The sequence below is a fragment of the Eretmochelys imbricata genome, chromosome 4 (assembly GCF_965152235.1).
Source record: "Eretmochelys imbricata isolate rEreImb1 chromosome 4, rEreImb1.hap1, whole genome shotgun sequence".
In the NCBI taxonomy this organism is placed as follows: Eukaryota; Metazoa; Chordata; order Testudines; family Cheloniidae; genus Eretmochelys; species Eretmochelys imbricata.
In genome coordinates, this window is record NC_135575.1 from 125,028,688 (window position 1) to 125,044,196 (window position 15,509).

The following is a 15,509-nucleotide window of genomic DNA, read 5'->3' on the forward strand; positions in this document are numbered from 1 at the left end:
CACAGTAGGTCAGGTTGCAGACCTTGGTATGAAGCAGTACACAAGACTGCTGCTTGTAAAATACCACCTGACCTTAGCATAAATAGTACAGTAAATTTCATTTCCCAGAGCTATTCGTCCCTTAACCATTCAGTACAAAAATAGTTACAATTAGGTATATATTGCACCAATTTCCTCACTGTTATTACATAACTCCACAAGATCCTGGATAGCTCTCACCCTGCATTAACTGTTCTCTTTGTTTCACTAGGATTACACTAAGATATTAATTTCCATAGAAAACATGGGAAAAGGGCAACAGACACACAAGTTGTGTGATAGTGGATTTCTATAACATTGTTAAATAGTGTAGTTTAGCAGCATTCACAAAGGAAACTACACATTAGACTTGGAGATCATTTTCTCCAGTAGGTTCATCATTCTCTCCTGTAGCTGCAGGCTTTGAACTTGAATGATGTTTTGCTGATCTAGAATCCTGCGCACCTCCCTACAGGTTTCTTCCATAGCTCTGCTTAACTTCTTTTGTTCTTCCAACATGGCTTCCATCAGTTTTAGTTTCTTCTTTTGGAAACTACAGCTTTGAAGCTTTCTTTTCTTAACTGGTCTTTCTTCAGCTCTGAAATACAAATATTTTTTAAACATTAAACTCATATATCTGGTAAACTATAACTAGGGCCTAAAATTTTATAGCCCTTTCTTGATCAAGTTATGTCTACTAGGGCTGATAAAAACCAACTTTATCCTACTATAGCTTTTAAAAAGTGCATTTTTACAGTTATATCATTTAGAAAAAGTTACTACTGAGCTTCTGGAAAAGAGCCAGGAATTTCCTTGTTTTTAACAAGGGTTTACTTTACATAATGCAAGTCAGAATATTCGCCTTTTATCGGATTTTCTTACCCTTTAAGCACCAAAGTTTTATTGTGAGAGGTTGGTTACTGTCTTTGTTAAAAATATATTTATACTGGACTTGGAATTCTAACTCCATAGCTACAGTAAACATCTCATCACCAGGCACTGCTACTTTAGGGCAAGATTGTAGCCCATTGTTAAGATCCTGCAGAGCTCTGCACCAATGAGGCTGTTCCCACTGTGGTGTAAGCCAAATCTCAAATTGTGTCCTTGCAGTACTTTCTCTTTGTGTCTCTCAATCAGTCCTTAAATTGCTGCCTGTAATTTGCCCAGAGACCTACCACCATATAGGGAGGTGTCTGGTAAGAGAAATTAACTACTACTAGACAAAATAAAGTTCTTAAGAAAATCAAATAGACTATTTCTGATCTTTGGAGAAAAATCTATGAGTTAAGTCAGCTCAACTCAAAGGATACATAGGTGGATAAGACTACACATCCAGCCATGTTATAAATTAGCTGATGTGCCTCTGCCTGGATGTGTCAGAGCTCCCTCAACTAGGGAAATAGCATCTTTAATAGCATGCACCTGCTGTATGTCCTTATCTGAAATCTGTAGGACTGTTACTTTTTTTTTCTTTTGGGGTGGGGGGATGTCACATCTTCACAAATCGCTATTTGCTCAATGGTGTATCAAGATCAGTTTCTGGGTTTTGGAATATAGTGCTCAAATTGTTACTCAATTAGCAAGGGTCCTCACTCAGTGCACCACCTCTGAATGGTCAGTACTAGTCAGTCTTCTACACTAGGGCTTTGCAACAGCAATGTAATGAAGAAGAAAGAGGGGTAACAGACAAACAGTAACTCTTGTTCCCCAAATGTATTGCTACCAAAGAACGACACTGACCTTCACCCTTGTTCATTCTACTTCAGAGCCTACTTGTAAACAGTGCTTCAATAAGTGGAGAAAAATTGGGAGACTGTTAAGGGAGGGAGTGAAAGAGGTATTTGCATCCTCAGTCTATGGAAAGTAGGGATCAAGAAAATTGTGTGTGCCTCTCAACAGTCAATCACTGCTCAAAAGGTTTCTGTGACCATATGGCTAAGCACAAATCTCCTAGCGTGTGGTTCTGTAGAGGCAATACTGCTGGAGAACAAGAGCAACTACTGACATGATGATCTGGAAGGAAACAGAGAAAATAATTGCTGATAAAATTTGGAGATCATGATTGGCAGAATAGTAAATGATGATGAGGACAGGGCAGTCATTTAGAGTGATCTGTGTTCTCCTAGTAAGGTAGGCCCAATCAAACAAAATGTGTTTTAATACAGCCAAATGCAAGGTCAGACATCTAGAAATGACGAATGCAATACATAATAGGGGTCTGTAATAAATATAAAGGGAAGGGTAACCACCTTTCTGTATACAGTGCTATAAAATCCCTCCTGGCCAGAGGCAAAACCCTTTCACCTGTAAAGGGTTAAGAAGCTAAGGTAACCTTGCTGGCACCTGATACAAAATGACCAATGAGGGGACAAGATACTTTCAAATCTGAAGGGGGGGCGGGGAACAAAGGGTTCTGTCAGTCTGTGTGATGCTTTTGCCAGGAACAGATCAGGAATGCAGCCTTACAACTCCTGTAAAGTTAGTAAGTAATGTAGCTAGAAAATGCATTAGATTTTCTTTTGTTTAATGGTTTGTAAAATAAGCTGTGCTGGAGGGAATCTATATTCCTGTTTTTGTGTCTTTTTGTAACTTAAGGTTTTGCCTAGAGGGATTCTCTATGTTTTGAATCTGATTACCCTGTAAGGTATTTACCACCCTGATTTTACAGAGGTGATTCTTTTACCTTTTCTTTAATTAAAATTCTTCTTTTAAGAACCTGATTGATTTTTCATTGTTCTTAAGAGCCAAGCGTTTGGGTCTGTGTTCACCTGTACCAATTAGTGAGGATTATTATCAAGCCTTCCCCAGGAAAGGGGGTGTAGGGCTTGGGGAGGGATATTTTGGGGGAAGATGTCTCCAAGTGATCTCTTTCCCTGTTCTTTGTTTAAAACGTTTGGTGGTGGCAGCATACTGTTCAAGAACAAAGCAAAGTTTGTACCTTGGGGAAGTTTTTAACCTAAGCTGGTAAGAGTAAGCTTAGGCGGTCTTTCATGCAGGTCCCCACATCTGTACCCTAGAGTTCAGAGTGGGGAAGGAACTTTGACATGGTGGCAGAGCGGTGGGATCATTTTGAACCAGAGATTATTTTGAACCAGAAGCACAGTAGGATTTTAAAAGGACATTTTTTTTTCCTTTGGGCTGCTTGGAAGCAGCTTTTAAGTTGAAAGCAGTTGGAGTTTTTCTGTCTCTTTGCCTGGGGACAGAGCATCTCCATAACAAAAGGATTTTTCTCTAAGCTGAGACCTTTTTTTCTCTGATAGCTGTTCTCAGGTTACAGCACACCAAATTTTACAAGCCAGGTTTTTTTTCTTTCTAACTCTCGGGTGTAAAGTTAGTTAAAAACAGAGGTTACGATGTCAGAATGCAATGTTCAACAGAAGCTGAGGAAAGATAGAAGGAATATGAAAGATGGGTAGAACTCAAACAAATGGAGATTGATGCACAAGCAGCCAAAGACAAAACCAGGGGGGAGGCAAAAGAAAAAGAAATGGAGGCTGCCTACAGGAGAGCTATGGAGGCAAACGAAAAAGAAATGGAGGAGAGGGAAAGAGAGAGAAAGCATGCACTGGAGATAGAAAAGGCAAAGGCTCAGCAGAATATACCAGATAACCCTAACAATCCTTCCCCAACAATCCACAAATGGGAGCGACTATGTTCACAGTATGATGAATCCAGTGATATTGCTGAATATTTTCTCACCTTTGAGAGACTGTGCACACTCCATAAAATTCCTGAAACTCACAAGATGACCACATTGGTCGCAAAATTGACTGGAAGAGCTCTGGACATATTCAATAAGATTCCTATTGATGAGGCTTCTGACTATAATATATTCAAGGATTTGGTTTTAAAGCAATTTCAAGTTACACCTGAAACTTACAGAGTAAAATTTCGAACCCTTATGAGAGGGCCTGGACTAAGTAATGTGGCTTATGTAAACCAGACAGATCTATTTGATAAATGGCTCAACGGACGGGCTGTAACTAACTTTGGAGGAATGCGGGATTTGATGATACAGGAGCAATTCCTGAATACGTCCAAGGAGGATACAAAACAGTGTTTATAGGATAAGAAAATGGACTCAGCAGGAAGTCTGGCTTCTTATGCTGATCAATACGAGCAATCCCAGACTGCCAGAGAAGCGGGCCAAACCAGAACAAAATGGATGGAGTGAGGAGAGAGAAACAACCCTGGTCGCAGTTGGAGCGGATACCAGAAGGGACACCCTCAGACCACACCCTACTACCGGGGGCAGCTCAAGGCCCCAACTACACACCAAGGAACAGACACCTTATCGTCCCGTCACACCGTTCTCCATCAACCCACCTCGCCCCAGTGACCCGTCAGCTGGATGATGTTTTAAATGTAACGAGCCAGGGCATGTAAAGGCCAACTGCCCCAAGAACCCCAACAGACTACAGATCATTGCACCGGAATCACGCCAGAGGGCCTCAGGCCCAGATGCCTCCCAGATACCCTCAGAGCGGAGGGAAACTGTGAGTGTGAGCGGGAAGAAGGTCACAGCATGGAGGGACATCGGAGTATAAGTGTTGGCTAACCGTGCTTCCTTAGTGGACCCCAATTCAATCGACCCAGAGGTCCAAGTGACGATTCAACCCTTCAAGTCAAACTCTTTTGACTTGCCTACAGCCAAGTTGCCTGTCCAGTACAAGGGCTGGTCAGAAACATGGACTTTTGCAGCCTATGATGATTATCCCATCCCCATGCTGTTGGGGGAAGACTTGGCCAATCATGTGAAGCTAGCCAAGAGGGTAGGAATGGTCACCCGCAGCCAGGGTAAGCAAGCTGTCACACCTAGCTCTGTTCCAGAAACTTCTACCAAGACCTGGTCAGAGGTGATGGAACCGGACCCCATGCCAACGTCTGCAACAGCAGTAGTGGATCCAGTCACAGACACCCAGACAGAGCCAGTCCCAGAACCGGAACCAGCGGAACAACCAGCACCAGAACCATTGCCAGCACTGAATCCAGTACTTGCAACCCCAACATCAGAGGGCCCCACCGAACCTGCACTGGCAGTAGCAGATAACCCTACACAAGAGGCTCAGCTGGAGCCTGATCCCCAACATAGTACACCAGTGGAGAGCGGTTCACAGTCAACGGAAACAGTCCCATCACCTGCATCGCTTCCAGAGGGACCAAGCCCAGGTCCGCAATCCAATGAGGAACTGATGTCTCCAGCATCAGGGGAACAGTTCCAGATCGAACAGGAAGCAGATGAAAGCCTCCAGAGAGCTTGGACGGTGGCACGAAGCAACCCACTGCTTCTCAGCTCTTCAATATCTACGCGCCGACATTCTCAGCCACCCCAGGACTGACTGATCGGGCATACCACTCCATTGACACAGGTAATGCTCACCCAATTAGAGCCCAACCTTACCAGGTGTCTCCTCAAGCTAAAATTGCTATAGAACGGGAGATCCAGGATATGCTACAGATGGGTGTAATCCGCCCCTCTGGCAGTGCATGGGCATCTCTAGTTCCCAAACCAGATGGGGAGATACACCATTTAGCTTACGGTAGTCCACGCAAAAACTTAACTCGCCCAGATAACTATCCAATGCCATGCACAGATGAACTTTTAGAGAAACTGGGACGGGCCCAGTTCATCTCTACCTTGGACTTCACCAAGGGGTACTTGCAGTTACCACTAGATGAATTCACCAAGGAAAGGTCAGCCTTCATGACACGTCGGGCTGTATGAATTTAATATGCTCCCTTTCAGGCTGTGGAATGCACCCACCACCTTCCAAAAACTTGTAGATGGTCTCCTAGCAGGATTGGGAGAATATGCAGTCACCTACCTTGACGATGTGGCCATATTTTTGGATTTCTGGGCAGAACACCTGGAACATCTACAAAAAGTCTTCGAGCACAAAAGGGAGGCAGGACTAACTGTTAAGGCTAAGAAGTGTCAAATAGGCCTAAACAGAGTGACTTACCTTGGACACCAGGTGGGTCAAGGAACTATCAACCCCCTACAGGCCAAAGTGGATGCTATCCAAAAATGGCCTGTCCCAAAGTCAAAGAAACAGGTCCAATCCTTCTTAGCCTTGGCCGGATATTATAGGCGATTTGTACTGTAATACAGCCAAATCGCCGCCCCACTGACAGACCTAACCAAAAAGAAACAGCCAAATACCGTTCAGTGGACTGAAGAGTGTCAGAAGGCCTTTAACCAGTTTAAAGCGACACTCATGTCTGACCCTGTGCTAAGGACCCCAGACTTTGACAAACCGTTCCTAGTAACCACAGATGCGTCTAAGCGTGGTGTCGGAGGAGTCTTAATGCAGGAAGGACCGAATCAAGAGTTCCATCCTGTTGTGTTTCTCAGCAAGGACCTGTCTGAGAGGGAAAGCCACTGGTCAATCAGTGAAAAGGAATGTTACGCCATTGTCTACGCTCTGGAAAAGCTATGCCCATACATTTGGGTACAGTGTTTTCACCTGCAAGCTGACCATGCTGCACTACAGTGGCTTCATACCGCCAAGGGAAATAACAAAAAGCTTATTCAGTGGAGTTTAGCTCTCCAAGATTTTGATTTTGACATCCAACACATCTCAGGAGCTTCCAACAAAGCGGCTGATGCACTCTTCCGTAAAAGTTTCTCATAATCAACTGGTTAAAATCATCCTTGAGATGTGGAAAATATTGTTAGTCTTTATACAGTTAGTAGTATATTTAGAGGTGCATGTGTCTTATTAACTCTGTTTTCTCCTAGAGCTCTAGGACGAAATCATAGCCAGCGTTTCACCCTATCTGTGATTTGGGTGGTATGTCATAAATATAAAGGGAAGAGTAATCACCTTTCTGTATACAGTGCTATAAAATCCCTCCTGGCCAGAGGCAAAACCCTTTCACCTGTAAAGGGTTACGAAGCTAAGGTAACCTTGCTGGCACCTGATGCAAAATGACCAATGAGGGGACAAGATACTTTCAAATCTGGAGGGGGAGTGGGGAACAAAGGGTTCTGTCAGTCTGTGTGATGCTTTTGCCAGGAACAGATCAGGAATGCAGCCTTACAACTCCTGTAAAGTTAGTAAGTAATGTAGCTAGAAAATGCATTAGATTTTCTTTTGTTTAATGGTTTGTAAAATAAGCTGTGCTGGAGGGAATCTATATTCCTGTTTTTGTGTCTTTTTGTAACTTAAGGTTTTGCCTAGAGGGATTCTCTATGTTTTGAACTGATTACCCTGTAAGGTATTTACCACCCTGATTTTACAGAGGTGATTCTTTTACCTTTTCTTTAATTAAAATTCTTCTTTTAAGAACCTGATTGATTTTTCATTGTTCTTAAGAGCCAAGCGTTTGGGTCTGTGTTCACCTGTACCAATTAGTGAGGATTATTATCAAGCCTTCCCCAGGAAAGGGGGTGTAGGGTTTGGGGGGGGATATTTTTGGGGAAGACGTCTCCAAGTGATCTCTTTTCCTGTTCTTTGTTTAAAACACTTGGTGGTGGCAGCATACTGTTCAAGGACAAGGACAAGTTTGTACCTTGGGGAGGTTTTAAACCTAAACTGGTAAGAATAAGCTTAGGGGGTCTTTCGTGCAGGTCCCCACATCTGTACCCTAGAGTTCATATTTGGGAAGGAACCTTGACAGGGTCTGTATCCTGGAAAATAGTGACGGAAATAGATTTAGGTTTCATAGTGGACAAACTCCTCAACATGAGTTCCAAAGGTGATGCTGTGGCAAAAAAAGGGCTAATTCATTGGATGTATTAACAGGGGAGTAGTGAATAGGAAGGTGATTTTACTTGTGTGTATGGCATTGGTGAGACCAGTACTAGAATATTGTGTCCATTTCTGGTGTGCATATTTTTTAAAAGATGCTGAAAAATTGGAGAGGGTGAAGAGAAGAGCCAGAAAAATTATTTGTGGGCTGGAGAAAATGCCTTAAAGAGCTCAATCTGGTTAGTTTATCAAAAAGAAGATAAAGAGCTGACTTGATCCTAATGAATAAGAACCTTCAAGGGGAGAAAATACTGGGCACTAAAGGGCTCTTCAGTCTAGTGCAGAAAGGCATAACAAGAACCAGTGGCTGGAAGTTAAAGCCAGGCAAATTCAAAATAGAAATACTTGTGATTAATCATTGGAACGGACTACCAGGGAAATGGTGCATTATCTAGCTCTTGATGTCTTCAAATCAAGACTGAATACCTCTGTGGAATACATGATTTAGACAAAAACAGAGGTGAAAGTAAGCCAGTACGCACCGGTACAGTGTACCGGTAAGAGCCGGTGCGCCGTACCAGGACCGGCTTTCCGAGAGGGCAATTTAAAGCCCTGGGGTAGCAGCGGCGGGGCTGTGGTGGGGATTTAAAGGGCCCCAGAGCTCCAGCCGCTGCTACCCCCCCACCCCCAGGGCCCTTTAAATCCCAGCCTGAGCCCTGCTGCCCGAGCCCTGGGGTAGGGGTAGGGGGGCTCTGGCGGGGATATAAAGAGCCCCGGAGCTCCAGCCACCGCTACTGCCCCGGCCCTTTAAATCCCCACCGGACCCCTGCTGCCGAAGCCCTGGGGTAGCGGCGGTGGGGCTCTGGCGAGCATTTAAAGGGCCAGGGCGGTAGCAGCAGCTGGAGCTCTGGGGCCCTTTAAATCCCCAATGGAGCCCGGTCACCACTGCAGCAGGGCTCAGGCGGGGATTTAAAGGGCTCTGGGCTCCGGCAGCTGCTACCACAGCAGAGCCCCAGGCCCTTTAAAGCTCTGCCAGAGCCCATAGCCCCAGGGTAGCAGTGGCAGCCGGGAGCCCCCAGGGCTCCTCAGTGATTTAAAGGGCCCAGGGCTCCGCTGCAGTAGCAGTTCCCGCCCCCGAACCATGGGGCTCCCAGCCACCTCTGCAGCTGGTAGCTCGGGGGTGATTTAAAGGGCCCCAGGCTCCCAGCTGCCACTACTGTAGCTGGAGCCCTGGCCCTTTAAATCAAGATTTAAAGGGCCCGGGGATTTAAGGCCCTGCCTCTTCCGGTTGAGGCCACGCCCCTTGCTCAGGACTCCGGCGTACCGGTAAGTCTTCTAACTTACTTTCACCCCTGGATAAAAACAAGTCATTGGGCTCAGTACTGGAATAACTGAGTGAAATTATATGATCTGTGTTATACAATAGGTCAGATTAGATGATATAATGGCCCTTCCTGGTGTTAAAATCTATTAATCTATTAAAATATTTCCCTTCCCCACCCACTCCCAATATGAGAGAAATGGCAATATAGATGGCACCTCAGTGACATAAACAAGTCTATAAATTGTGTTCTGTCACTATTTTAACAATTGTCAGGCATATAAATTCTTCCTCAGAGAGAAAAAATGTTTTCAATCAGATGAAATCTATTTATAGTGTAGTTGGCAGTTTGATTGGGGGGGGGGTTTCACTAGAATACACTATTACATAAAGCTGTCAGATGTTTTATGGTTATTGCAATATAATGCAAGTTCTGTTAGTTCCCAAGAACAAGACTCAAATAAAAATAGGTACCCCATTAAAAGAAAACAGATTCCAACTATTTCATCTCATCTACAAAATACTAGAAAATTCATTTGTTCTCATGTTAGTCACATTACAGCTCAGCAACAAAATGTAAGTTGTTTTGGTTTTTTTTTACAAGAGGGTCTCAGACTAAGGAATTCAGACAAAATGCACACATCTAGCTTAAACTACTTTTTGCTTTAAAAAAGAGAACATATATTTATACTGATCAAAATGTAAATCTTGGCACTTTCTAATATTATGAAAGTTGAATATTAAATCCAGTATTTTAAAAAAATTGTCATAAGATACACAACTGCCTTCTGCTGCATTAAAAAATATTTGGGAAGCTGACAAAGCTGGCACAAAGCTATTTTGGGGGACTTAAAAGTTTTCAAAGGTTTAAAGGTCAACTTAAGAAACACCTGTTTGAAATTTTTTACTCATTCATTGTTGCAAGTAACACTTAAGAAAACTATAACTAAAGAAGAGAAAATTATTTTCAGTTTACTTTGTACATTTGACAACTCTGTGTATAGCTATGTATAGTTTCACTATAGTTAGTTTCTCCTACTTCTGTGTGTTTCGGAAACCAACAGGAGAGAGATAAACATTTAAAAAATAGAAACATACAGGGATAAAAATACCAAAGTTGAGGGGAGGACTTAGGGATGGACGCAAGCTATTTTTCACTCAAGGACCCAATACTGCTTTTAATTCATTTTTAAAAAACTAAATAGATTAAATTGACATTGTCCCTTTAGTGAAAAGGACATATGCAAAAAATCAGAATGGATCCAAATTCTATAGCTAATTCTCCTCTCCCTTGCTGCTGATTCCCAACTGTTGCTGATATATAGGATGATATGTTAATTCCTCAAGATGAAATCACTTCTTAGCTCAGTATTTTCCATACTACCACTAAAACAAATAGCTTCTCTCTCAACATGGCAACTGCCAGTGACTTTAATCCAGCAGTTGTCATTAGCAGCATGTCATGTCAGTCAAAATATAAGAATCTCCACCCTTTTCAGTTTAAATTATTATCAAGAGAACTGATGGAATTGTAGGATTCAGGCTTCTCTAAAGAGGTCAATCTATATAGCTTTTAAAAAAATACCTTATGACAATAACTCCCTCTTTTTATCCCCTTCCAAATATAGGAACCATTTATGCTGCATGTTTGTGTCACCTTTGGTCATGAAGGACAACAACTGCTTGTACAAGCAGGCCATGTCACTCATCTGACATAGTTATTCAAAACCATCAAGTTGTGTCTACAGAGCAACTTTTTTCACAGCACAACTGTGTGTCCAACTTGTGCACATCCACATCTACCATATTTGTTTAAAGGGGGTCTGTAGTACTGCATTGTGGGAAAATCTGGGTAGCCCTCTTATATTACTGCAGCAAGGGATAGAGTGTCCAGAGGGCATGCACATTAGTATTTTGTGGAGTAATATATTTGGGAGGTCCTACCACCCAGATTGGTGGGAGAAAGTCAGACCAGCCAACCTAGTCAAATAGCCACAGTTACAGGAAGACAGTAAGTTTAGGCTGATGGCAAAAGCAAAACATGGTTAACTGCCACATGGACATACAGCACATTTATAGCCACCTATGTAATTAAGCAGTTACATACTCTTTGAAGTTAGAATAATTTGGACTGCACACAGTCCTTTGAGTTTACCAACTGGGTAAGCACAGCTTAAACTGTTTTTGACTGAACCAGATTCTAACATTATTTGGCCAACTAGTGAGAATGAAACCAAATCATTTAGAAGCAAGTTCGAAACATATTTTAACCTAGGTCTCTTAGCGAGAGCACAGCTTTTAACACCTCAACACTTGCTGGCCAAACCGGTTAACTCCTGTTCAGCCACAGCAGAGTGTAAACCTGTTGTAAGGCCTGTATAAATCAGGACAACATCCACCTCAGAAAACCAAAATCTTTTATCATCATTTTTGGCCTGACCACACTACAATGAAACTTAGCTAGTGCTTTCATGCAACTTGTCACATGGTTTTCCTAATCAGTTGGAACAAGAACTGTGCTCTAAACCTGCTATTACACCACATGCCACAGACAACCTAGGACTGCATCTACATTTGCAAATTTTATGGACAAAATTCACTACCGGTGCAGCTCTACTAGTAGTAGAAATAGTAGAAACTGTAGTTACCAGTGTATCATGAAATCTTGCTTTGAGTGGCCTTTTCTACACCAACTGTTTTAGAGAAATCTTCCACTATTGCACTGACACTGGAGAAAATAAAAAACAGCCACCAGTATTCTCACTGCAGGGGATGGGTTCTTCAGTTCCCCAGACTGTAGGAGGCAGATGTTTTGATTGGCTGGGTTGACACTCCAGATGATTCCTACCACTGAAGATCCCCTCCAGAATTTCCACTGCCTCCAAAGGTAAAGTAGCCTAGGAGTCTGGTCTTCTGTAGACTGTCCATAACCTGATTAATCTTTTCTTCTTTTTCCTTTTTGTTCTAGGGCCTCTTTCCTTCAGCTCTCCACTCTTTTAGTTTGGGGTTACTCGCTTTTTAAAGGTCATTTAAATTTACTTTACAGGGCTCTGGGAACTTTTTACCAAGCTCCGCCTCTCAAATTAGCTCCTGGCAATGGATGAAAAAGCAAAAAAGAAGGGAAAGGGCAGAGTCAGTACCCTGTGCTCAGCACCCTTGGCCAAGTATATTAAAAGGGAAAGTGTTCCTTTTGCACCCTTAACCTTGGTGATACCATGGTTACGAAGCAGGCCACCAGCCCACCCCAACAGGATAGCATGGTGGCAGCTGTGGACAGACGAGGGGTCCAGAAAGACAAAATATTGACAAAAGTGCCTTGGACACCGGGGGCTCATACCATGGCCACTGATGCAGACTAGGCCCCATCACCAGGTGAAAGCAGGCAGTCAGCCTGGCCTGACAGGACAGCACAGTGACAGCTACAGACAAGTGAAGGGCCCAGAAAAACAAGGTGCTATGGAAAAAAGCACTCTGGACACCAGGGGCTCAATCCACGGCCACTAATGTAAACTGGCTCCATCACCAGATGTCCCATCCCAAGAGGACAGACCAGGAAGGATCCAGGAGCTCCAGCCAACAGAACTGGCTTAGGGTAACTCCCTGGGCCTCCAGTCACCCCCCCAGCAGACAAAGCACCATGACAAGGGGCAGTACATATAGCCAGGGACCTCCCTCATTCTGCCACAGGCCATGCTGCACCCCCTCTGATCCTCAGGGGTCCCAAGAACCAACAGTGTCACAGAGAAACCAGTATCTCACCATTGCCCCTTTTTCCATTTACAGTGGGGTTGATGTGGCCATTTTGGACCCAGGTGGCCATTTTAGAACACGCTCTTGGCAGAGCCTCAGCAGCAGCCATCTTAGGGCCCTCATCTCACAGAAGAAATGGGCACAGGAGGAGACAAACATACAGGCCACTCTTTATCCATTTCCCCATCCTTCTTCCTGGTGTCTAGGTGGTGGGAAAAAGGGACCAGAAAGCAGATAATAAAGAATCTGAGGTGAAGGAAATCCAAGAGGATCACCAGGAACTCTTTTTCCCTGAACAGTATTATAAATCTATTCTGAGAAAACCAATAAGGCAATTGCTTATCTTCCCTGATACTCAGCCAAAAAGGGTAAAAAAGGGGTTGAGGATGAGGAGGATGTCAGAGAGACAAAATACCCATAAATAAGTTCCAGTGAACTCTACAGGTGACACTTACATTCTCACCCTGGCCTTATACCTTAAGGCTGTAAAAGTGGAATGGGAAAACCTGGCTAAGTCAAAGAGTTTGACAAAAAGAGCAAAAATCTATAACGTCCACCAATCAAAAAGTGTTCTTGGTGGTTTTACCTAAAATGGACGCAGTCTTGTCAACTCTCATCAAGGACACTGTCTTCCACACTGAAGGGGACTTCCTACTGACAGAAGGTGGAATCAGTCGTATGCAGAGACTATGAAGTGGCCTCAGCACCACTCAGAGCCTCAGCAACAGACACCTATTTTTGCCAGAGCAGTACTTGCTTATATTGAGTCCTCTCAGACATTCTCAAAAAAGTGAAAAGATCCAAGGGATTGGGCTCCTCAAAGAAAACCTCTAACATATGCTCTAGTTTCAGATGCTTTCAGGTTCTCCACCTGATCAGTCGTGTCCAATGCAGTGGCAAGAGGGTGTATTTGGCCACTGACACGGAAGGCAGATATTTCCACAGAACAGGTTTCGGTTTCCATGTCCCTGGGGGAAAAAACCTTATCAGGGAACCAGCGGAAAGACCTGCTCCAAATCACAGGACAAACCAAAAAAATCTGTCTCCTCTGTTAATGGTAACAAACTCAGAATAGTTTTTAACCCATCTTTTCACTCTAGGCTGTCCATTCAAGGTTATGGAGCTTCATACAGATATGGTTGGAGACACAACATATTGTCTAAGAATGGTTGGGGGAAAGCCAGCTCCAATAAACTTTGTGACACCTTCTCCATGAATGCTCTTAAGAATAATCAAGGGCTCCACAACCTTCCCCTCGGAGGCAATCTATCTCTTTTTGTTCTCACCTGGTTTGCCTCCACCACAGACAAATGTGGAAGAGAGATCATTTCCCAGGGTTATGCCATAGAACTTAGAAAGACCTTCTGCCCCAGATGTCTTCTCTCTCAATAATCAAGAAGCTGTTCTAGATTTAAAGACTCAACAAGTCAATCCACTCTCACAAGTCCAAAAGGAGACCGCTTAGTCCACCCTGGCAGCCATGACACAGGGGGATTTCCTAACCTCCATGGACTTGATGTGCACATATTTCTTCACCCCCATCTTTCCAACCCACAAACAGTACCTCCAGTTTGCATAGTACACCCTGCACATACATACAATGCCCTTCTTTTTGGCATGCCACCACCTCTATGGTATTCACAGTGGTCCTGGTGGTAATAGTGGCATCCCTACATTTTGATGATATCCTGTAAGAGTCCCTTCCCTACAGAAGTCAGTCAGGGATGCTCAATTGACAGTACATACCTTTCAACAGCATGGGTTTATAATCAATCCAAAGAAAAGCCAGATCATCCCTACACAGACCATAGCACACCTGGGAGTTTTGCTGAATACCACAATCCACAGGGCTTTCCTCTCCAGAGACAGGCAGGCATGGATTCTGGAGCAAACATACAAGCCCACACTCCTGCATGAAGGACTTACTGCTACATAGTATTATGTTCGTTTTCGTGCATATACCTAGCCTCATGGGCAAATTTTCATTTCAATTGTTTACACTACTACATACTGATCTCCTCTACTCTCTGTAAGACTCCCCTCCATAGTAAATGGTCTCTCAGATGGTGGTTACATCTGAAGAGGGACACCATAATGATGGATGCTAGTTTGAGGGGATGGGAGTTCACAGAACCCAACACATTGTACAAGGTCAGTGGTCAGGGACAGAATCTCATATGTCATTAATCATTTGGAACTGTGAGTGATTTGTCTAGCTCTTCCAGCACTCTTTCCCACTTAAAACTCCAGACACATACTTGTATTCACAGACAATACCAATGCCATGACATACATGAATGGACAAGGGGGCACACAGTCATGCTGATTACAAACAGAAACCATAACCTTTTTCAGTTAGGCTGAGAGATACGTTGTCAGTTCGAACCATGCATATCAAAGGGAAACTGAATTCCATGGCAGATTGCCTCAGCCACAGAAGAGCAGTCCAAGGGGTGTGATGTCTCCACCAGAGGGAGTTCAATGACATAATCAAGACTTTTGGGAAACTAATTTGGGATTTCTTTGCATCCAGTTCCGACACCAAGACAAATAGCTTCTATAGAAGGAGCAGAGATCTTTGGGCCAGGAGAATTAACATCTTCTCCCACGTGTGGCCAAAGGCTCTTCTATTTGCATTCCCTCCTTTTCCCATGATAACATGCAAGATCCAACCGTCACAGCAACAACAAGCTACAATGATTTTGACCACGCACCATTGGCCCAGA

At 43.6% G+C, this 15,509-nt stretch overlaps 1 protein-coding gene across 1 annotated transcript in view; it reads right to left on the reverse strand.

Moving 5' to 3' along the window:
- Positions 1-361: 361 nt before the first annotated feature.
- MSANTD1 (Myb/SANT DNA binding domain containing 1) overlaps positions 362-15,509 on the reverse strand; it is a 33,621-nt gene continuing 18,473 nt past the window's right edge. Inside the window, exon 3 of the mRNA XM_077814667.1 lies at positions 362-616. Within this exon, the coding sequence (XP_077670793.1) occupies positions 376-616 (241 nt within the window). The 3' untranslated portion in view covers positions 362-375. The remainder of the gene's footprint in view (positions 617-15,509) is intronic.